Source organism: Juglans microcarpa x Juglans regia, chromosome 8D (assembly GCF_004785595.1).
Source record: "Juglans microcarpa x Juglans regia isolate MS1-56 chromosome 8D, Jm3101_v1.0, whole genome shotgun sequence".
NCBI lineage: Eukaryota > Viridiplantae > Streptophyta > Magnoliopsida > Fagales > Juglandaceae > Juglans > Juglans microcarpa x Juglans regia.
The window spans coordinates 11972936-11996649 of NC_054608.1; the positions used below are offsets into that span (position 1 = coordinate 11972936).

The following is a 23714-nucleotide window of genomic DNA, read 5'->3' on the forward strand; positions in this document are numbered from 1 at the left end:
GTGTTGAATTGAAAAAGATTGTGGGTCTCATGTGTAAAGAAGTTTTGAGTTGAGATGTGTTTAGTGATTTGAGAATTAGATATTTAGATATTAGATTCAGTTTAAAATTAGACTGAACTGAATTGATCTAAATTCAATCTAAATTCGGCCTAAGTGAATACATAAGACACATTTATAACTAATCATAAAAAATTACTATAGAAACTAAATATGATTAATATTTCAATTTATGAATTATAAATAATTTGAAAATTGATCTCTTTTTAATTGATTATAAAATAAATAATAAAAGAGTTGTGATTTTATTATTATTTATAACTTTTAATAAGTTAAAAATAGCCATTAATTAATTTTTGAAAAAAAATTAAAGTTAGGGAATATTTTTGTTGAAGATTCTGACAAGTGGATCATTGGTCCCAACACTAGCAGTTTCTCCCGTCTTCGCAATTCTGTTCTTTTCTTGGCTTTTCGCTATCAGAGCTCAGCACGAATCTAATCCAACGGTCAAACCCCAATCATCCGACATCCCTCATCTCCACTCCTAACCTATAAAATTCCAGCTTTAATGGCGGATTCAGTTCAAGCTTTCTTTTCTTCTTCCCCACATCTAGATGCTTCTCCCAGATCTACATAAACTCCTCTACGCTACATTCTCCTCCCACTGCCAAAACCTCCCTGTAATGCCAATGGCTTTCCGCTGATTTAGGGTTTCGCAATCATGGAGACCGAACTCAGAGACCTCGATCCGACTCAAGGGCAAGGCCTGCCCAAGCCCCAACCATCCGAATCCATCCACGACAATGGCTCCACCAAAGACGACCGCCCGCTACTCAAGCCCGAGTCTTTGTCCTCCTCCTCCTCCTCCTCCTCCACCCTCCTTATGTCTCAAGAGAGCCTCGACAAGAAGTTCGCCGCCTTCGCTCGACATGACGTGTACGGCCCCTTGGGATGCGGCGAGCTGCCGTTGGAGGAGAAGATCCTGCTCGCCATCGCCTCGGTGATCCTGGTGCCGATACGCGTGGTGCTGGCGACGAGCCTGTTGCTATTTTATTACTTGATATGCCGGATTTGCACACTTTTCTCGGCGCCGAATCGGGACGACAGTGAGCAGGAGGACTATGCGCACATGGGCGGGTGGAAAAGGGCTGTGATCGTCCAGTGTGGAAAGTTCCTCTCGAGGGCCGTGCTGTTAATTTTCGGTTTTTATTGGATCAAGGAGACGTTCCAGATTTCTGATAGTGACTTCAAGTCATCTGCCGCTCAGGTACCCAATCCAACTCTCTTTCTGTAGTTGTATGTTTCCATGTCAAAACAGCTTTTTGAATGCTACTGTGTAAAGTTAAACGGAAGATGTATACATCGAGGCTTGAGCACATCGATAAGAAACTAATGGCTGAAATACATTTTTCGTATCGATCAAATTTTAAAGTGGCAATGACAGTCCCTCCATACATTTTTAGTCTGTTGAATTTGGTTAATGCTACCTTATGTATTCAGGGATGAAAATCAAAAGCAGGTCAAATTTCATGGACCAAAATTGTTTTAGCCTGTAAGAATAAAGCGGATTCATTTCCTGTTCGCGTATGATCCACTTTAGGATGTAACAGGACGAAAACGACTAGATTAGTTATATGAATCACATCACTGTTCTGTTGTATACCCTATGTAAATCAACTTTACTCTTAAAAGTACTGCTTTCTATACGCTATGTAAATCCACATAACCTTTAATTGTAGAGTTATTCCGAAGATGAGTAGCTGACTAAGGCTTCGTTTGGATGATAGAAGCAGCTCAGCTCAGTTCAAATTTGAACCGAGTCTGCCATCCAAACAAGCTTTGAGCTAAGTTATCGTCCGTTTCAACTCATTTCATACTGTAGATAGACGTGACACTTCGTGTGAAGCGCCTGCTTTGGAAAAAAATCAATTGAAATGAGAAAGTCCATTGTTTTGTCAGAACTTGTCATAAATATGATTATTTGGCGGTGGGTATGTAAGAATGGGTACTAACGTACTGTGAATAGCCGGTTTTAGCTACGTGCAAGTTTAGAATTACCGTTGGCTGTGCAGGAGACAACTGACACGTGAACAGTATATTTATGGTGGCCCCAATTATTTCACAACTTCCTATAAATATATCTAAACTCATCTTAACATCCAAATACACATAAACTCATCTTAAATGGACCTCACAAAATCCACTCAATCATTTCAACTCACTACTATTCATAAAAAACTGAGCTCAATTTAACATCCAAACGCAGCCTAAATCACTTTGGTTCTCCATTCGTAAATGTTCTTTATTGTTTGTTGTTGTTTGGGTCCTGCTGGATTTGTGTACGAGATTTCTCTCGTCTTACTCCTTTTCAAATTTTCTTGATATGTTTTTTCTAATGGGCAGAATGAGGGAGAAGATGAGTCTGAAGAGCCTGAAAGACCTGGCGTGATTATATCTAACCACATATCCTACATAGACATACTGTACCACATGTCTTCTTTCTTCCCAAGCTTTGTTGCTAAGGTTTGTTCATTTGGCTGGCTGCATAAAAAAGAAATTACTTATGCTCTACTTTTGTTAAATTTGATGGATATATTTTCTTTGCTTTTAGTGTTCTCACTGATACATTTCTGTTCTGAATCTTTCTATTGTAATCCTGGATTTCATTGCTGAAGCGATCAGTGGGCAAACTTCCTCTAGTTGGTCTCATCAGGTTAGTTCATTTCTTGTGAGCTTCCTCAAGTCTTCTGGTTTCTTGTGATGATTCATAATTGAACGATTGAATAGTTGAGTATATTATTGCAAATAATGAGACAGTCTACTAATATAAAAGGTATAATATGCTAAATGATGTTAAACTGGATGGTAATCCTATGACGTTTTGACTAATCATTGCTTAATCAAATTGTGGTTTGCTTTTATTATGCATAAGATTAGTGTTCATTCTGCCTAATGAATTCTAAGATTGTTCAGCTTTAGTCTATGATTTTGGGAGGAGAAAGATGTTATTTTAATTCTCCTTAAGATATGTTTGATTGGATTTCTGAACAGACCCTTAAAGATCTTGGTGCCATGTTGGAATGTTCTTGTATGTCAGTCAGGCAGTAACATCAGACGTGATAATTGTACATTGCCATGAGTGCTGCAAAAAGAACATACTTTGTAAACATAGCCTAAAGAGGCTGAACATTGGACTACAGGAAAATTATCAAACACAAATGAAATAAAATAAAAAGGGAAAAAACAAGAGATCACCTTTATTCAGGTAAGGAGTCCTGACAGGACATGGTAGGATAACAATAGTACAGATTATCCATGGAGGGAGTCTAGCATGTGTGTGTGCACGCTAAACACCATCTATTTGAAAGCTGCACATAAACTATCACACGCTCTATTTACAGAATAGTCACCACCAGACCAAGAGGAGAGAACTACAGCTGAAAAATTTTAGCAATTATCAGAAGTTCAGATTAATATTATAAGTTAAGTGTTGGAATTAGTTAATAAATTTCTTATTAATTTAATCAGAAACACTTTTCAATTAACATAGTCAGAGAAAACACTACCAATTTGCAGGCCTTACTTTTGTCAAATATTTTATGTCTTACCTTGAATGGGTGCGAAATGGTTGAATGGGGAATGTCTATAATACTTTCTCTATTGCTGAAATAGCTTGAATGGGTAAGAAATGCTTTACAATTCGTTTGGCATGTTTTTGGCAGCAAGTGCCTCGGTTGCGTTTATGTTCAGCGGGAGTCAAAGTCATCTGACTTCAAGGGTGTTTCAGGTACAACAACATGGATAGCTATATTCTTTACTTTTGTTCTACGTATTGGAGGATAAGCACTACTCAAAATGCCTCCCTTGCCTTTTTTTTTTTTTTTTTTTTTTTTGTCTTTTCTAGTGTTTATCTTAATGTTGAGACTGCAAGTCATGGTATTATTTGCATCAATATGAATCAAGCTGAAAAATTAGTTTACCATGTGTTGATTTCATCTATATTTTGGGTATATTATAATAATATTTCCACAATGCATAGATATTAGCTCGTAGAAGTTATTGAAGATGTGCAATGAACTTTTAAAAGATATTTTCTGCATTACTGTAATTTCATGGACAGAAGAACATGCCAATACCTCAAATTATGAAATTTGTGAAGTAATGGCAATAAATTAAATAATTTATCATATGTAACTGCTTGCCTTGACTGACTTCAATATTCTAACTTATGCTAGTCAAGATGCCACCTCACAAGATTTCTCCTATGCAAGGCTAACACTGCGAAGTTTCCATTCATTAAACTTACAATACTCTGCAAAGTGAGGGTCTCTTGAAGACACAAGTTTGGTAAGGGGATGTGAAGGGTGAGATGAAAAATTGAAAAAGGGAAGGTGTAGAAAGCCCTCACTCCGTTGCTGCTACACTTTCATCAGCAGCCTCCCACTTGTGATAGTGTTGGTTACGGAAGGTCAATCCAATGATCTAACTTTGCAACCTTCCTACATTTTTTTCTTCTTTTTCTTTGTGGGGGTGCACCGGGCTCATGAAAATGTGCAACACATGGGCGGATGCTCGAATGCCCCAGCTGCAAGCTATTGTGGTGGGCCTTCCCCCTTTAAAAAACTAATTTAATATCGTGTGGCCCATTGGACCACATATCAGATTCTTTGTTTTTTTGATGAGCAAGAAGATATTTTATTGATATAAAGATAGGCATAGCCCAAGTACACATGAGGTATACATGTGATTACACCTATTTAGGAACTAGAAACAGTTACAAGGTAATTATGGAAGTTGAGACCATTTAAATCTATAGCAATGGCCCACATAAATACAGTTTTATAGAAAAAGCTCTTAAACTCTTCCAAGAAGCGCTCACGATCCTTGAAATGTCTATCATTTCTTTCGCTCCAGATGCACCAAAATATACAAATGGGAGTCATCTTCCACACACATGCAATCTGTGGTATCCCCTTGATCCCTCTCTAGCTTGCTAGTAGTTCAATCACCTTCCCCGGTATTACCCATGCTAATTCCACTTTGCTGAAAAGGTAATTCCATATGGCCCGAGCAAACTCACAATGTAGGAGTAGATGATCCACTGTTTCACCACTATTTCTGCACATACAACACCAGTCAATGATTATAAGCCCACGTTTTCTTAAATTATCAATGGTCATAATCTTCCCTAAGACTGCTGTCCAAACAAAGAAAGCAGCCTTAGTAGGTGCTTTACTCCTCCTTATGTTCTTCCAATAAAAATTATGCCTAGCTTGAGCTATAAGTGTCTCATAGAAAGATCATACCGGTAGGATACTTCTAGTTTATACCTGATGGAAGCGTTTTCTCTCTCTTAAATTTTTCTCTCCGTACACATTGCGATAATTTTCCTTGTTGAAACTGATGATCTTGCTAGTGCAAGTTTGAGTTGGTTATGAATTCTTTAGAGAGGTGGGGATTGAATCGAAATTATTCACTCTTAGCAATGAAGGTGGGTTATTTCGTATAATAGAGAGGGGGTGGAGCAGGAAGCAGAAACTACCGGTGGAACATAGAACTGTGCAGTGGTTGGTCAAGGCGTTGGAGGTCTGCTTCAGTGGGGAGGAGTTTTATAGCTCCATCAGAGAGGGTTATTGCAGTTATCTTGCATGGAGATGCTCCAATAGCAGAGGTTGTTTTGTAAGGGTGGCAAAATATAGGGAGGGGGGAAGGAGAAATTTCATAATCATTCCAGAAGGGGGGGAGGGGGTGGAAAAAGGTTGAAGGAGGCGTTGGGGGAGATGTTGCAGGTGGAGATGGCACTTAGGTGAGGCCGAAGGTGGAGATGGCACGATCGTGCAAGGAGGAACTTGCAACGTATGGGGAGCGTGAGGGGGATTGGAACTCTGACAAACACATGCCTCGAGCTCCACTAGGTGTACGTTTTGGAGATGGTGGCAAGGAGATGGAGAGGGATATGCGCTAGGTGATGGACGACTTGCGGAGCCAAATATGGTATTTGCAGAAGGAACTTGGGGAGTTGAGGGTAATGGTCAGGTGTAATCAGGATAAAGGCATTCAAAAGGAGATGGAGAATGAGGGGCCGGGCTTGTTATTGAATTCTCATCAGCCCAGCATAAAGGGTTTGGCCCACCAAAGCAATAAAAATGTGGGTTTTGTTTGGAGAAAGGTTGGGCCAAAAGGGAAGACTACGTGCTCACAACCCTTGGGCCTTTCTCATGAAGGGTTGGGCATAACTGAGGTTGGGCCTCAGCACAGGGCCTAGTTGGCGTGGGAAAGCCCTAGGGCTTTATCTGTCGCTATGTCTGGTGAGCAGCTACCAGAGTCCACGACGTGTCTGCCGCTGTCGCAGGAGGAGCCATCGGGGGGTCAACAGAAAGTGCCGATGATGATGGTGGCACTCTCCTACGACGATCCTCAGGTCTGGGGTGCTCAGAATGAAGGCTTAGGTGCCGCGATGGCTGCTGCGACTCGTGGGTGAGGGTTTTCTGCATCGTTCGAGCAACAGACAGTGCTGATAAAAGAAGGGGAGGGGAGGGGGACACTGGCGAACCACTCTGAGGGTTTTCTTGTGGATTTAGAGGTGGACGTGAGGGATGGGGAGCTGTTGGATTCTGAGATGGGTTTGTCCCAATATGATTCTGTTGAAGGGGTGATTTCAAATGAAGAAAATACATTAGCTTTGAGTGATCACTTAGGTTTGACAGAAACCTCGGTGGTGGAGGAGACTCGAGATTTTTCGGGGGTTAGCAAGGATCCAACCCCTTTGAATTTTCTGTTCCCATCCCAGTCCGGAGTCTCTGACTGGGTTTTTGATAAGGTTATAGAAATACAAAAAATTGTGGGAGTGGAATGTGGAGGATACGAAGATCAATTTATGGCCTTGCTAATGGCCATCAAAGCGGGGCACAAACAACATCGGAAGAATGCTTTGAGAAAACAGCGGGAGCTTAAAAGGTTGACATGGTCGTTGAACACTGAGGGTAGCTCCAGTAGAGACAAGTCGAAAGGGAAGGGGCTGACCTTTTCTCCATGAAGCCCAAAATTGTGTCGTGGAATGTTCACGGGCTCAACAAGGCCAATAAACTTCTACGGATAAGAAACTTGCTTCGTGAGTGAAAGGCAGACATTCTGTGTTTACAGGAGACTAAGTTGAAGTTGATCAATAGGGAAATTGTGAGAAGTTTGTGGAGTGGAGCTCATGTGGACTGGGTTTATTTAGCTTCTGATGGGGCGTCGGGAGGAGTGGTTGTGATGTGGGATCGAAGGGTGGTGGAGAAAATGGAGGAGTATATAGGGAGATACACGGTTGCATGCTCTTTTAAGATTGTGTCAGATAATTTTTTATGGGCTTTTCCAGGCATTTACTGTCCAGATCTAGACAGTATCAGAGTATGTTTGTGGGAAGAACTGGCCGGAATTCAAAGTTGGTGGAACCTCCCATGGTGTATAGGGGGAGATTTTAATGTCACTAGATTTCCAAGTGAGTCTTCTGGTAATAGAAGAAGGCGGCCATCTATGATAGAATTTTCTGAGTGCATCTCGGATTTGAGTCCGGTAGATTTGCCATTAGCTGGTGGCTTCGCCACGTGGGCTAATAATCAAACTTGGTCACGACTGGATCGCTTTCTCATTTCTTCTGTGTGGAGAGCCACTTTCCAGACATTTGGCAAAAGCGTTTGCTGCGTATTAGCTCGAACCATTGGCCTATCCTGCTTGATTGTGGTGGTATCCGTGACGGTCGAAGGTATTTTAAATTCAAAAATATGTGGTTAATATCTAAAGGCTTCGTTGAAAGAGTAGGATAGTGGTGGTCTTCGTACTAGTTCCAGGGTTCTCCTCCTAGTTTTGTCCTTGCAAGTGAATTGAAAGCGCTAAAAAGATATTTGAAAATATGGAATGTGCAATCTTTTGGTGATGTAAGGGCAAACAAGAAAGGTAAATTGAAGGAGATTTATGAGATTGAGAGGATTTAAGCGGCTAGATCCCTTAACCAAGATGAAGTAGCTCGAAAGTCTTTGTTGGGTGAGGAGCTCGAGAGAATTATCCTGCTAGAAGAGATTTCTTGGAGTAAAAAATCAAGAGCCTTGTGGCTTAGGGAAGGAGACCGAAGCACTTAGTTCTTTTGTTGTGTTGCAAATTCTCATAGGAGGAACAATAACATTGAAATGCTAAAGATTGATGGTGTGGAGTGTAGAGAAGAACATGTCATTCAAGATCACATAGTTGGTTTCTATGAGTAACTCCTAACTAACCCAATGTGTTGGCGGCCATCCCTTGATGGTTTGGTTTTTGACGCCATTGGAACGAGTGATGTATCTCGGTTGGAGAGGGCTTTTGAGGAAGAGGAGGTGGCGGAAGTGGTGCGAAAAATGGCCAAGGACAAGGCGCCGGGGCCGGATGGCTTTTCCATGGGCTTCTTCCAAGATTGTTGGGATGTTGTCAAGGAAGATATTATGAAGGTGTTCCAAGAGCTCATTGTGGCTGGGAAATTTGAGAAAAGCTTAAATTCTACTTTCCTTGCATTGATCCCTAAGAAGGTGGGGGCAAACGAGATAACGAAGTATCGCTCCATCAGTTTAGTGGGAGTGGTGTATAAGATCATTTCCAAAGTGTTAGCCAACTGACTTAGTGAGGTGGTGGGGAAGATTATCACCAAGTCCCAAAATGCTTTTGTTAAATGTAGGCAAATACTTGATATGGTCCTTATTGCTAATGAATGTTTGGACAGTAGAATTAAGGCAGGTTCCGCAGGGATCATATGCAAGTTAGATATGGAAAAGGCGTACGATCATGTTAACTGGGATTTCCTTCTCTATCTGCTTGGGAGATGTGGGTTTGGAGAGAGGTGGCGGTCATGGATCCGGTGGTGTATCTCAATGGCCAAATTCTCTGTGTTGATTAATGGTAGTCTAGCGGGTTTCTTTCATAGTTCGCGAGGCCTAAGACAAGGCGATCTGTTGTCGCCTCTACTGTTTGTTATTGTGATGGAGGGATTGGGCAGGATGATCTCGACTTTGATCCATCATGGTTTCGTGGAAGGATTTCCGATTGGAACCCCAAATAGGGGCATCATTAACATATCTCATTTACTGCTTGCAGATGACACGCTTGTATTTTGTGATCCAGATCAGAATCAGGTGTGGGCTTTAAAGGCGTTGCTACTGTGTTTTGAAGCAATGTCTAGTTTAAAAGTGAATTTTGATAAGTCCAATTGGTGCCAATCGGGGTGGTGTCTAATGCACGACAATTAGCTCATGAGTTGGGTTGTAAGGTTGCCTCTCTTCCTTTGAAGTACTTGGGTCTTCCATTGGGGGTTGGTGCAAGGAGGTCTGCTATGTGGGAGCCAGTGATTGAGAAAATAGAGAAGAGATTAGCGTTTTGGAAGAAATTGTACCTGCCGAAAGGTGGTAGGCTTACTTTGATTAATAGTACACTCTCTAACTTACCTATCTACTTTCTATTTCTTTTTCCTATACCTGCAAGTGTGGCAGGTCGGATTGAGAAACTCCAACGTGACTTCTGTGGGGCGGGTTGGGGGAGGAGTTTAAATTTCATCTGGTTAAGTGGGAAACGGTATGTCGCCCAATATCCAACGGTGGTCTGGGTATTAGAAACGTGAGGACTTTCAATCGGGCATTACTTGGCAAATGGTTGTGGGGATACAATAAGGAACCAAAAACCTTATGGAGAGGGTGATTGGGTGCAAATATGGCGATATATGGGGGGGATGGTGCACTAAAGAAGTTAGAAGAGCTGATGGAGTGGGGTTGTGGAAGAGGATGGATGGTCTTTCTTCGTCACAATCGTCTTCTAATGGGTAATGGATCCAGGATTAAATTTTGGAAAGATATTTGGTGTGGAGATACTGCTCTACAAGATGCATTTCCCTCCTTATTCCAAATTGCTAGTGTCAAAGAGGCCTCAATAGCAGAGGTCATGGGAATATTGGGGGAGCAATTTCATTGGAATATCAGTTTTAGTAGGGCTGCGCAAGATTGGGAGATGAACAGTTTTGCTGATTTTTATAGTCTTCTGTACTCCGTGAAACCAAGCAATGTACAAAAAGATGGATTGTGGTGGGTACCCGCCGAGAAAGGTGTTTTTTCAGTTCGTTCATTTTATAAGGCTCTTATCCAAAATCCCAACATTTGGTTCCCTTGGAGGAGGATATGGAGACATAAGGCACCTCCCAAAGTAGCTTTTTTCATGTGGACAACATCTTTGGGCAAGATTCTCACAACTGATAATTTGAGGAAGCGGAGAATTATTATAGCAGATTGGTGTTGTATGTGTAGGGGAGGGGGCGAGTCGGTGGATCATCTCTTGTTACACTGTGACATAGCACGGGCTTTATGGGATGGGGTGCTAGGTAGAGTAGAGTTGGGTTGGGTTGGGTTGGGTTGGGTTATTGCCAGAGACTGTGGTGGCAGCTTTGGCTAGTCGGCCAAGTATGGGAGGGGTACATCAGATTTCAGCAGTCTGGAAAATGATTCCTATGTGTGTCATGTGGTGTCTATGGTAGAAACGTAATGCGGAGAGATTGCTAGAGGAACTTTTAGCTTTATTTTATACCACTTTACATACTTGGTCCTATGCTGTTGATTTCAATGGCATGGCCCTTCATGATTTTCTTGTTTCCCTTGCACCCTCCTAGTTAGGGTTCTTTTTTGTATATACTGGGCTAGGCCTATTCTTGGAGTAATATACCTTATTTATGTATCAAAAAAAAGAAAGATTGTGCCAAAAATTTTCCTTTGCTAGAAGGTCTCCATTCCATCTTATCCGCCACTGTAACCGCAGGACTAATGTTGTATAGTAGGTTAAAGAACTCCACCAGGACACCTACTTCCCAATCATGTGCCTCCCTAATGAAGCTAACATTCCATTCCTGCGAACTATTAGTAATTGCCCGCAAGTCAGCTACCATAGCATCTTGTTCCTGTGCAATTCTGAAAATAGATGGATAAACATCCTTAAGAGCCATATCTCCAACCCAAATATCATGCCAAAAACTGATTCTACTGCCATCATACACAGCCTAGTGTTTCACCAACCTTTCCGGATATGCTTCCATAACCCCCACTCGGTATGCCCCCCTAACTTCGTTAGAACACCAACCAACCCCCCTCCCCCAACCCTAACTCCCCATGGATTTCCATAACCCCACATATCAGATATTTAAACTGATAAGGACAGAAACTACACCTAGGTTTATACCATATGAATAATGAAGGCAATATATGAAGACAGATATACACATGCAATAAACTATAAAAATGTACTAGCAGTCTTCAACATTAACAAAAAAAAAAAAAATCTACAACATATACCAAAAGAAAAAAACATACACTGGAACATTTGACCTTTGTACTGTTGATACATGTTTAACTAATTGGGAAGTGTATATATTATATATTTCTCCTTTAACTTCTTATGAGAGGCTCGGAACACTCATCACTAATTGTGCTCTAGCATTATATATTATGCCTTCTATGTAATTGTGTTGGGCTAATACATGTGTCCTGCTGACTCTAATCCCTCGATTGCTTGCAGGTGCCGTGACTGAAAGAGTTGAAGAAGCTCACCAAGATAAGTCTGCTCCAATAATGATGCTTTTTCCAGGTAATCAATTGTCTGTACCAAACAACCAGTATCTTCAACAAAATCTCGAGAAATACTTATATAAAGATCTTAGATAGTGTGCTTAAACAAATGAATTCCTGAGGTACAAAACTTCACTTGTAGGTCTTCCAGAGTGTCTGTATTGCCAGTCACCTCCCACAAATATGGGAACTAATAATTGTGTTTGGCATAGCTTCTTTAGTTGGTAAACAGTAGCAAATCTTCAGACAGAATTCTCCCATATTCTTTCACTTTTAGCTTCATCGATGGAAATGGCAGTAGTATGTGTAGGGTTACCAGTGTAATTGTCACATTCCCATATTTCTCCTTCCAGAGTTCATGTGTATCTTTTGCGCTTATTAATAAAGATTTCTCACGTGGAGAACAGAAAATTGTTGCACTACAATGTTGCTCACTTGTCTTATGATCAAATAACTGTCTCTGGGGTCATAGTAAATTCTTCTCCCTCCATCAAAATTCTATTGGCACATATATTTGGCCCTGATTACAATTGTATTTACTGATATATATATTTTTTTAATTCTTTTTTCCCTGTTTGCAGAAGGCACAACTACAAATGGGGACTTCCTGCTGCCATTCAAAACAGGTGCATTTTTAGCAAAGGCACCTGTGCTTCCAGTGATTTTAAGGTATCCTTTCCGAAGATTTAGTCCTGCCTGGGATTCAATGTCTGGGGTGAGTGCTTCTTATGCTCAACTTTCATAACCTTTAACAAATTTAAATAATGATAGTTTGTGCAACACTGTGTCCATCTCATTAGGTTGACTTGAAAAGACTCATTGTTTTGTTAGAGTACAATAAATGCATTCCAAATGTTTTCTTGGGCTCAATTTGTTATTTACATTTGGAATGCATTTATCATACATACACTTAACCCCTAGGGGTTGGCTCAATTTTTAAGTGTCTTGTTCCTGGGGGTATGCTCCTCCTAGGTCTAAGGTTTGAACTCTTGATTGCAAATAATTTTTAGGGGTGACATCCCGTTGGTGAAAGTGGATTTATCTGATCTGTGTAATGTGAGCATGTTACATGGGTCTAGGGTTTAACTAGATAAAAGATATGTTGCAGTCTCTGGGATTTCCCATCATTCAAAATGCATTTATCAAATACTTGTGTATGAAATGATAAAGGCATGTCAAATGTAAGTAATGAATTGATAAAAGTGAAAATTATTTTACTTTTGATCTGGACAATAGTTTTAGGATGCTCTAAACAGAAATGTGTGCACTGATGCAAAGGCGGAGGGAGGGCATCTCTTGGGCATTTTCTTGCCCTGTAAATAACTGATCAAAAAAAATTTCTTCCCCTGTAAATATAAATGCTTTTGAACAAGAAAAGTGTATTAGAAGTACTGGCACTCCCACAACCAGAGGCTAGTCAGAAAATCCTGGGTTCATTTAAAGTTTAAGTAGTTTCTTATTAAAATTAAATAAATAAAAAATAAATAAAGTTTTAAGTAGTGGAAAAGCTCCAGCAGACATGATTTTCGTGTATCACTTTCTAGCTCCTAACTTGTTATTAGGTGTTTGCTGTTTGTATACTTCCTGTACTTGGGCTATGCCTATTTAGTGGTTTTACAAAATCTTATATTTCCCATAAAAAAATAGTAGAAAATCTCCTTGGAGAACGGATGAAAATTTTTCAAAGTCTAATCAATTCCACTATGTGCAATAGTAAGCTCATGTCTGCATGCACTCTCCATGTTTCTTAGGAGCTAATATGTTCAGAGGAGGTTTTGTGTTTGTGGCAATTTGAAACCTAATTTTTGTCTGATTCTTTTTGTGCAGGCGAGACATGTCTTTTTTCTTCTCTGTCAATTTGTAAATCACTTAGAGGTGATACGATTACCTATTTACTACCCCTCACAGCAAGAAAAGGATGATCCAAAACTTTATGCTGACAATGTTAGAAGGTTGATGGCAAGTGAGGTACATTTCCAGTCATTTTTTTAATTTGAAATTACTAAATAATAATTACATTACTTCTTGAGTTCTTGCTTGAGAACCCATAAAAATGGTTCTTGCTTGAGAATGAAACCATTAGTTGATAGTCAGACAAATATTGGAGCCTTTGCTTCCCTGAAAGGTCAGAATCACTACTAAGTGACTCCAACTTATCTCCCAAGCTAGATAAAAAGCTGGCTGAATTTTTATTATTTTAAATGTATAAGGCCCTTGCTTTTGGGGAATCATCAGACTCTTTGAAATTTGCAATTCCCAATTCATGGCAGTTGTACATACTAAGAGATTATAATGTGTAAAAATGGGGATGGGATACATGTTGAAATGGAATGTTTAGGACGTTAAAATTCCACTAGGCAGTAGATGTAGGTGTATCATTAAAATTTCTTACCAAACAATAAAAAGGAAAAGGAAAAAAACTGAAGCATTGACAGTATGGTGAAAGTCAAATTTGTGAGTCATAGATAAGATCTTCAGTTTGTTGATCTGTTCATGAAATGTTTATTATGTTCAAAAATCTACTTGGATATCTTGCTTAATGATAAGCGGCAAGTCATCTTCAAAACTTATCCCGATTCACCTCAAAGAGATGAGCATGAACCATTAGAAAGCTCTATGTGGTTTTAACTAACATTGGCAAAAAACTTTTGCTTACTTTCTCTCTCCTAACATTTTCTCTCCGTACATATGTGCCAAAAACTCTTGTTGTAATCGATGATGTTTCTACTGGTGTAGTGTTGAGTTGGTTTTGATGGGGTTCACAAAGGGTTTCGAAATTATTTTTTTTAGTGAAGGAGGGAGGTTTGTTACATATCATTGAGAGAGGATGGAAGAAGGATCAAGAGATTAAGGTAGAAAAAAATACAGTGGGTTGGCTTCAGAAAGCTTTGGAGGAGTTCTATAGCACCATTAGAGAAGGGTATCGCAGCTTTATAGCCCAGAGCTGTTCGAATTTCCAGGGTTGTTACACAATGGTTGCAGAACACGGTGAGGGTGGAAGAAGAAATTTCAATCTTCATACCTGAAGGGGAGGGGGGAAAAGGATGGAGGCTAAGGGAGGCCTTGGGAAAGTGTATGCAGGAAGGTAAAAGCGGTGGGGCTTTTTAGGTGGGCCCTTCACGGCAGCAGAAGGTGGTGGAGAAACCATTGTTGCGGTCTTACAAGGAGGCTCTCATAACAGAGGAGGCCCACCATGAGTAGAGTGGGGGTGGTGGTGGTGTCAGCCTCTCTGACAGCTACTTGCGTCTAGCCTCTCACTTTGTACGAAACGTGGGAAATGGCAGGAGGGTGGATTGGGACGTGCACAGGATGTGGGAAGAGGTGATGTGCTGTTTACGGCGCCTGCAGAAGGAAATTGCAGAAATAAAAGCTTCTGTCGGACATAAAAAGGAAGATGAAGGTGTAAGGTTGGGGGAATTTAAAGGTAAGGGGCCTGTCTCGGTGCAAAAGCCCTTCAAACAGAATAAGGAGAAGGGCCCTTAGTGGATTAAGTCTTCAAGGCCTCAACCCACGGGCCCAACTATGGGGTCCCTCAACTTGGGTGGGACTCAGCCCACGGGCCTAGCTATGGAGTCCCTCAACTTGGGTGGGACTCAGCCCACGGGCCCATCTGGAGGCATCCAAGTGAGGCAATCCAGGCAATCTGGTTTGGGCCTCAGTCCAAAACCCAGCAGAAGGGCAGCCCTTTGCAAAGCCTTAGGGCTTCTTCCAACGGTGGGTTGCCGTCGAGGACCACGCCGCGCCACTCGCGGGCTCAGGTGGAGCTACCGACAGGTAGATAGAACTCGTCGACGTTGACGGTGGCAACCTCTGATGAAGGCTCACACGTGTGGGAAGCTCGGATTGCGTCGTTAGACTCTGCGAAGGGCACTCCGACTCTTTTTGGTGGTTGTTCTTTGCCGTGTAGGGGCCAAACCACACTGATGAGGTGTAAGGTGGAGGGGGTGATGCCAACGACCCTCTCTGTTCAGGCTCTTGAAGATACGTAGGGCTCTCTGACCCTTTTTGCTGGCTATTCTCTGCTGTGTGGGGGCCGACAACACCGGCGAGGTTTGAGGAGGGGACGTCGCGAACGAACCTTTGTTCAGGTTGTTGAAGAATCCGGTTTTGACTTGAAGGAGGGGGAGGTTTCTGCTGATTTTGTACACTGATGGGGTGGAAATGGTGTTCTCTGATGATGAGACCTCTCAGAATATTGTCCAGGTCACGGGTGAGCAGCTAGATGAAATTATTTTGGTGGAAGATACTCGAGGTACTCAGATGGACAACAGGGAGGTAGATCCTTTGCCTTTGAACTTTATGTTTCTTGGCCTTCTTGAGGTCTCGGATTGGGTCATTGATAATGTGAAAGCTATTCAAAAATTCGTGGGTTTGGAGTGCGAAGGATACGAGGAACAATTTACGGCCTTACTTACAGCCATTGAAGCGGGGCATAAACAACAAAGAAAAGTTGGCTCCAAAAAACAGCTTGGGCTTAAAAGGTTGACGTGGTCAATGAATACTGAGGGCAGCGCCAGCAGGGGCAAATCGAAAGGGAAGGGCTAGCCTTTTTCCAATGAGACCAAAAATTGTGTCGTGGAACATCCGCCGGCTCAACAAGGTCAATAAACATATGCAGATTAGAAATTTGCTTCGTGAGTGGAAGGCAGACATTGTATGTCTACAAGAGACTAAGTTGAAGCTGATCAATAAGAAAATTGTGAGAAGCTTATGAAGTTGTGTTCATGTGGATTGGGTTTATTTGGCCTCGATTGGGGCGTCAAGAGGGGTTTTGGTTATGTGGGATAGACGGGTGGTGGAAAAAATGGAGGATTTCATAGGGATGTATTCGGTCGCATGCTCTTTTAAGAGTGTGTCGAATAACTTTTTGTGGGCATTTGCAAGTGTCTATGAGCCAAACTTAGACAACAACAGAGCATCTTTGTGGGACGAATTAGTAGGAGTTCACAGCTAGTGGAAACTTCCATGGTTCATTGGGGGAGATTTCAATGTTACTAGATTTCCAAGTGAGTCCTCAGGTAATAGAAGAGGGCGGCCAACAATGGTTGAGTTCTTTGAGTGCATCTCTAACTTAAACTTGGTTGATTTGCCACTAGCTAGGGGTACGACCATATGGGCTAATAATCAAACATGGTCTCAGTTGGACGGCTTCTTAGGCCTCGTTTGGTTACACAGTTCAGATGAGATGAGATATTTTGTTGAAAATTGAATAAAATATTGTTATACTATAAATTTTTAATATTATTTTTGTTTTGGATTTGAAAAAGTTAAATTGTTTATTATATTTTGTGTGGGAGTTTAAAAAAGTTGTAATGATTTTTGGCAAAAGCTTTTGCTTCATGTTGGGTCGGATCACTGGCCTATCATGCTTGATTGTGGTGGCCTCCATAGAGGATGGCGGTATTTCAAATTTGAAAACATGAGGCTGGAAATCTGAAGGTTTTGTAGAAAGAGTAAAGCAGTGGTGGTCATCGTACCAGATTGAGGGTACCCCTAGTTTTGTCCTTGTGGGGAAATTGAAAGCGTTAAAAAGAGACTTGAAGTTGTGGAACATGCAATCGTTCAGAGACATAGGGAAAAACAAGAAAAGCAAGTTGAAAGAGATCTAGGAAATAGAGAGACTCCAAGAGGCTAGGCCTCTTACTTAGGAAGAATTAGATCGGAAGGCATTGTTGGGGACGAAGCTAGAGAGATTTATATTATTAGAAGAGACATCTTGGCGGAAAAAATCAAGAGCTTTGTGGTTAAGGGAAGTAGATAGAAGCACGAAGTTCTTTCATAGTATTGCAAACTCTCATAGAAGAAACAATAACATAGAGATGTTGAAGATTGTCGGGGTGGAATGTAGGGAAGAGCAGGCAATTCATGACCATGTAATTGGTTTCTATGAGCAACTACTATCCGAGTCGATGGGATGGCGGCCCTCCCTTGATGGCCTTGTTTTCTATACCATTGGATCGAGTGATGTATCTCGGACGGAGAGGGTTTTTGATGAGGAGGAGGTTTTCGAAGTAGTGAGGAAGATGGGCAAAGACAAGGCTCCGGGGCCTGGCGGATTCTCTATGGGTTTCTTCCAAGAATGTTGGGATGTCGTCAAGGAAGATCTTATGAAGGTGTTTCCGAATCTCTTTGTGTTTGGAGAATTTGAGAAAAACTTAAATACCACTTTTATTGCGTTGATTCCAAAGAAGGTGGGGCTAATGAGGTTAAGGATTTTTGACCCATTAGCTTAGTGAATGGAGTGTATAAAATCATATCCAAAGTACTTGCAAATCGACTTGTACCAAAATGAAAGGGAGGCCTTATGGAAGTCTGTTATAGATTCTCAGTTTGGGGAAGTTTTGGAAGAATGGTGCTCGAATGAGGTACGAGGTACTTATGGAGTGAGTTTGTGGAAAAACATAAGGAGCCTTTAGGGGACCTTTCGAGGACATGAACATGTTGTTGTAGGGGATGGTTCGCGTGTCTGTTTTTGGTTTGATATATGGTGTGGTAACCATTGTCTACGAGATACCTTCCCTGCCATCTTTGTGCTTGCTAGAGCAAAGGAGGCATCAATTGCCGACCTTCTAGTCTTTTCAAATAGCACCCCTCAATGGAATATTGATTTCATTAGGACAGCCCATGATTGGGAGTTGGAGTCTATTATGGAGTTCTTTGCGGCATTATATTCCACAAGTATTCCAAGGGGCTCTGGAGACAAGATGCATTGGAACCATTCTAAGAAAGGTATCTTCTCTGTCAGTTCTTTTTATCAAAAGCTCACGAACTCCGGAATGTCTATGTTCCCTTGGAAGAGCATATGGAAGACGAAAGCTCCTTCAAAAGCAGCTTTCTTTGTTTGTACAGCATTTTTGGACAAGATTCTCACCACAAATAATTTGAGAAAACAACGGGTTATTGTCATAGATTGGTGTTGTATGTGTAAGAAGCTTGGGGAGTCAGTTCATCATCTGCTTTTACACTGTGAGGTGGCCAAGGTTTTATGGGATGATTTTTTCTCAAGAGTCGGATTGTCTTGGGTTATGCCTAGTAGATTGGTGGATTTCCTCGCAAGCTGGAGAGGACTATACGGAGACTCTCAGGTAGCGGAAATTTGGAGATTGGTACCAATATGCATGTGTTGATGTATTTGGAGGGAGAGAAATACTAGATGTTTTGATGATCAAGAGAGAATAATGGATGAGCTTAAAGTTTTCTTTTTTAAGTCATTGTTCCTACGGGAGGGGGCTATAGTTGGTAATGGACTTAGTGTCCATGATCTTCTTCTTTCTATTGTAACCTCTAGCTAGGCGTTTTTTCATGTATACTTCCTGTGTACCTAGGCTTTGCTTATTTCTATGAATACAATATCTTTGATTACCTATAAAAAAAAAAAAAAAAAAAAAAAAAAAAAAAAAAAAAAAAAAAAAAAAAAAAAAAAACTTGCAAATCAACCAAGTGAGGTAGTAGGAAAATCATCACCAAACCCCAAAATGCTTTTGTTAAAAGTAGGCAAATCCTAGACGGGTTTCTTATTGCTAATGAATGTCTGGACACTAAGCTGAAGGCTAGTATAGCAGGAATCCTTTGCAAGCTTGACATGGAGAAAGCGTATGATCACTTTAACAGTGAAATTTTCCGTATTGATAAATGGTAGCCCAGCTGGTTTCTTTCATAGTTCGTGAGGCCTAAGACAAGGCGATCTATTGCCGCCTCTGTTGTTTGTTTTTGTGATGGAGGGTTTAAGCAGGATGACTTCGGCTTTAGTTAATAATGGCTTTGTGGATGGCTTTTCGATTGGAACCCCAGATAGGGGTATCATTAATATATAGCACTTGTTGTTTGCAGATGATACACTTGTTTTTTGTAAACTAGACCAAATTCAAATTCAAGTGTTGAAGGCCTTGCTGCTTTGTTTTGAAGTAGTCTCCAGTTTGAAAGTGAATTTAAATAAATCAGAGATGGTTCCAATTAGAGAACTTCCTAATATACTGCAGTTGGCTAGCACGTTGGGGTGTAAGATAACCTCTTTTCCTTTGATGTACTTGGGACTTCCGTTGGGGTTGGCTGCGAGGGCGTCCTCTATATGGGAGACGGTAATTGAGAAGATAGAGAAGAGATTAGCGGGATGGAAGATAATGTACTTATCGAGAGGCGGCATGATCACTTTGATCAAGAGTACACTTTCTAACCTGCCAACTTACTTTTTTATCACTTTTTCCTATCCCTGCAAGTGTGGCATATCAAATTGAGAAGCTCCAACGTGACTTATTGTGGGGTGGCATGGGGGAGGAGCTCAAATTCCATCTAGTGAAGTGGGAAACGATATGTTGTCCTATCTCCAATGGTGATTTGGGTATTAGAAATGATCCTCTTTAATCAGGCGTTACTTGGAAAATGATTGTGGAGATATAGTAAGGAACCAAAAACCTTGTGGAAGGTGGTGATTGAGCATAAATATGGAGGCATCTGGGGGGGATGGAGTACTAAAGAAGTTAGAGGAGCATATGGAGTGGGGTTGTGGAAACACATTAGAAGTGGATGGGGGGTTTTTACTCAACACACTCGATTCCAGTTTTTTTTTTTTTTTTTTTTTTGGGGGGGGGGGGGGGGGGGGGGGGGGGGGGGGGGGGGGGGGGGGGGGGGGTTCCAGATATTTGGTGTGGGAATATCCCTCTATAAGTTTCATTCCTATCATTATTCCAAATTGCTAGTGATAAAGAAGTTGCAGTGGCGAATGTCATGGGGTTTTCGACTGGACAGATATTGGGACATCAGCTTTAGTAGAGTAGCACAAGATTGGGAGATGAGCAGCTTTGCTGATTTTTACAGCCTCTTGTATTCCGTTAAACCAAGCAATTAATAAGAAGATGGGTTGTGGTGGTCACCCGCTGGGAAAGGTGTTTTTTCGGTTTGCTCTTTTTATAAGGTTCTCACTCAAGAGCCTAACTCTTATTGTCCTTGGAAAAGACTTTGGAGACACAAGGCACCCTCCAAAGCTGCTTTTTTCATGTGGACAGCAGCGTTGGGCAAAATCCTCACAACTGATAATTTGAGAAAAATGAGGGTTATCATTGCAGATTGGTGTTGCATGTGTAGGGGAGGGGGGGAGTCAGTGGACCATCTTCTTTTATATTGTGAGACAGCAAGGGTTTTGTGGAATGAGGTGATCGGTCGAGTAGAGCTGGCTTGGGTTATGCTGAAGATTGTAGTGGCAATGCTGGCCAGTTGGACAAATATAGGAGGCATGCAGCAGATTAAAGCAGTTTGGAAGATGATCCCTATTTGCATCATGCGGTGCTTGTGGTAGGAGCGCAACGCGAGGACGTTTGAAGATAGAGAGAGATCATTAAAGGAACTTAAAGCTTTATTTTACACTACTCTATGTACCTGGGTCATTGCTGTTGATTTTAATGGCATGGACCTTCATGACTTTCTTATTTCTTTGGCGCCTTCTAATTAGAGCACAGTGTTTTTTTCTTATTTGTATCAGGCTTGGCCTAATTCTTTGATTAATAAAGTTTTGTTTACCTATATAAGAAAAAGAAAAAAAGAAACTAACATTAGAGTGGTGGTATACAGTAGTATCTGTACTCTTGCCAAAAACGTGTAACTGAATGGAACCACTTGTTGAGGTTGGCCATGGGCTTTGCCTAATTATGAGGATTAATAAATTTTTCTTAGTTATCAGGAAAAAAAAAAAAAAGTGATTACTGCATGTGATGGGAATCTATAATTTTTTAATTCTAAGATCACTGACATCTGGAGGCCGAGATCAAGAATTAGTAGTAATATGTGGATATAATTTGCAAAACATATTACATAATGCAAGTAGAGAATACATGTATATTCAGTCATTTTTTGTATGCTTTCCTATCACTAATTAAGGACTAGATAAACAAGTAGCTTCTGAGGGGTGATAGCTATGTCAGATGTTGGTTCTTGAATATGAAGAGGGGCCTAAGGCACCTCTATCATTTAATGACCTACTGATTGGAGGCAAAATCTACTAGCATTAAAAAAACTGCATATGTTTCATCAGTTTGTCTATTCGAATTTTATATATATATATAAAAGTCTGTGTTTATGAAATGTTGGCTCTGTACAATTTTTAGTGCTGTTGTAACCCTATGTGGCGACTGATATTAAATTGTTGCTATTGCTGCTGTTCTTTTTTGCGTGAAGGGAAATTTGACACTTTCAGATATTGGGCTGCCTGAAAAGAGAATCTATCTTGCTGCTCTCAATGGTAATAATAGCCTGCCTAATGTTTTGCATCAGAAAGACGATTGATAATTTCATGGCTTCGCTCCCAAATGATATCTTGTCCCAGTTGAGTTTCTTAGTTTCAATTGGTATTTGCTCATAAATGCACAGGCATAGCCAGGGGTGTGTACTCACCCATTATTTATCCCCACAGACAATTGGTGTGCTGTTATTTCCTTGTAACATTCTTACAGAGAATATGGCCTTTAAATTGTGTTTTATTGTGCTGATGTATCTCTCTCATCAAGGCATCCAATCTATTAGAGTTGTACGGCTTTTGTGGTGGTCACATACTCAATGTTGAATCTCCTGAAACCCTTCTGTGGCACAACTGTGCATCTGTAAATCTGAATCTTCTCTTTCTTTCCTGTGCCTGCAGGTTTGTTATGCCAATGCTAATTCGGAGCTGTCTGTATATTCGTTGTATAATTCTATTATTTATAGAAAAATAACTGAGATTATACAGAAATCATGTTGTGCCGAACAAGTATTTTCATTGTCTCATATGTCGGCATGCACTAATCCGATTTTTGAGTACCACCTTGGGGCTAGAGTGGCATTTTTAAAGCCGGGGCCATTCTGAAGTTTCGACAGGGTGGTTAATAGAGATCCTGGAAGATTATACCATTCTGAGGTAGCTTAGGTGCTGATATTGCTGTTGCTGAATATTCAATCTTGAATTTTAAAAAAATTGGTGGGGTTTGTTTGGAAGGGACAGACTTGGAGTAGAATTCTCTACAGAATTTTCTATGATCAGAAAGAACTCTGTTCAAAGGTGAACAAAATTAAATTATAAGAAATCTTGGAGCAAGTTCCAAATATCATGAAGGTCATTGGAGATGCAAGCTATATATGGGAAATGATAAAGCTAGCACAAGAGGCAAGTTATTCTTGATGCTTGTTCTGGTTTGTTTCCATTGGCACTTTCTTCTTCCCAGGCGTAACACGTGAAGGCTAGGCTCAAGTTATGGGGCTGTTATTTACAATTTTTTACAGAATAAGAGTGTATTTAACCTCCGATGAAAAGATGGAATAAAAGAGTGTATTTGGGAAGGGAAAAAGAAGGAAACTTTGAGAGTGAAGAAATAAATATCGAGATGCTTATTCGTTTTGAACATCAAAATGCCAATTTTCTTGTCTTTTTTTTTTTTTTTTTTTTTTTTTTCTTGTTTTCACCTTATTTATTTAAATAAATAAATCTATTACCACTTTTGAGATAGCTCGAAATGGGATGGACCTAATGGTTAGGAATCATTTTGAGGTAGAGAGATTATTCCTTCAAAGCTCTCGGATTCCATCGCAGATGCATATTTTCAGGAAAATTAATAATGGCTGATCTATGGATGGGAACTGATTCACAACTTTACACCACCAAAAGCTTTACAGCCAACACGTTATTAACCTTTAATGCTTTTAAAAAAAAAAAAAAAAAATGAGAGAACATTCAGAGTTGGCTAGCCATCCCTTCGAAGGGTTGTCTGGCAATCTCTCAAGGAGTAACTGGGTGGTCGGGCCATCTCAACTACTTGGTGGGGTGGGCGGCCACCCCGTGTGGGGTCGATACTGCTATCTTAAGCGTGGCAAGAACCGCCTCTAACGGTAACCATCCCTAACAATCCTTGAGGATATATCTTATTTTTACTATTTTTTTTTATAGTATTATCTCTATATTTTTAGTGAGAATATTTTTAAAATTTGGTAAATAGGTTACAGGAAATCATGTTCTTAATACTAAACATGTTACTTGAACTCATATAAATATAATAATTGATATATGTATATATGCGAATTTTATAAAGATATTAACAAAAAAAGTAAACATTTGTTTGCCAACATTTGTAGATAAAGACATAAAATTCAATA

The 23714-nt window shown here is 40.6% G+C and overlaps 1 protein-coding gene across 2 annotated transcripts; it reads left to right on the top strand.

Annotated features, from left to right (window-relative positions):
- Nucleotides 1-414: 414 nt before the first annotated feature.
- Nucleotides 415-22968, top strand: LOC121242698 (lysophospholipid acyltransferase LPEAT1-like). Of its 2 annotated transcripts, XM_041140628.1 has the most exons (9): nt 415-1264; nt 2401-2520; nt 2673-2710; nt 3720-3784; nt 11554-11622; nt 12185-12318; nt 13431-13571; nt 21771-21834; nt 22231-22968. In XM_041140628.1, exons 1-9 carry the CDS (start codon nt 719-721, stop codon nt 22248-22250), a joined length of 1197 nt encoding a protein of 398 aa, XP_040996562.1. In that variant the 5' UTR covers nt 415-718; the 3' UTR covers nt 22251-22968. The 2 variants fall into 2 exon arrangements, with proteins under 2 accessions (XP_040996562.1, XP_040996561.1); XM_041140627.1 differs by lacking the exon at nt 22231-22968 and having other exon boundaries at nt 416-1264; nt 21771-22214.
- The last annotated feature ends 746 nt before the right edge of the window (nt 22969-23714 follow it).

Bases quoted from the DNA above. Each gene is read 5' to 3' on its own strand.
- LOC121242698 (XM_041140627.1), top strand. From the start codon at position 719: ATGGAGACCGAACTCAGAGACCTCGATCCGACTCAAGGGCAAGGCCTG. The intron at 1,265-2,400 runs GTACCCAATCCA...TCTAATGGGCAG, and splicing joins TCAAGTCATCTGCCGCTCAG to AATGAGGGAGAAGATGAGTC. The intron at 2,521-2,672 runs GTTTGTTCATTT...TCATTGCTGAAG, and splicing joins TCCCAAGCTTTGTTGCTAAG to CGATCAGTGGGCAAACTTCC.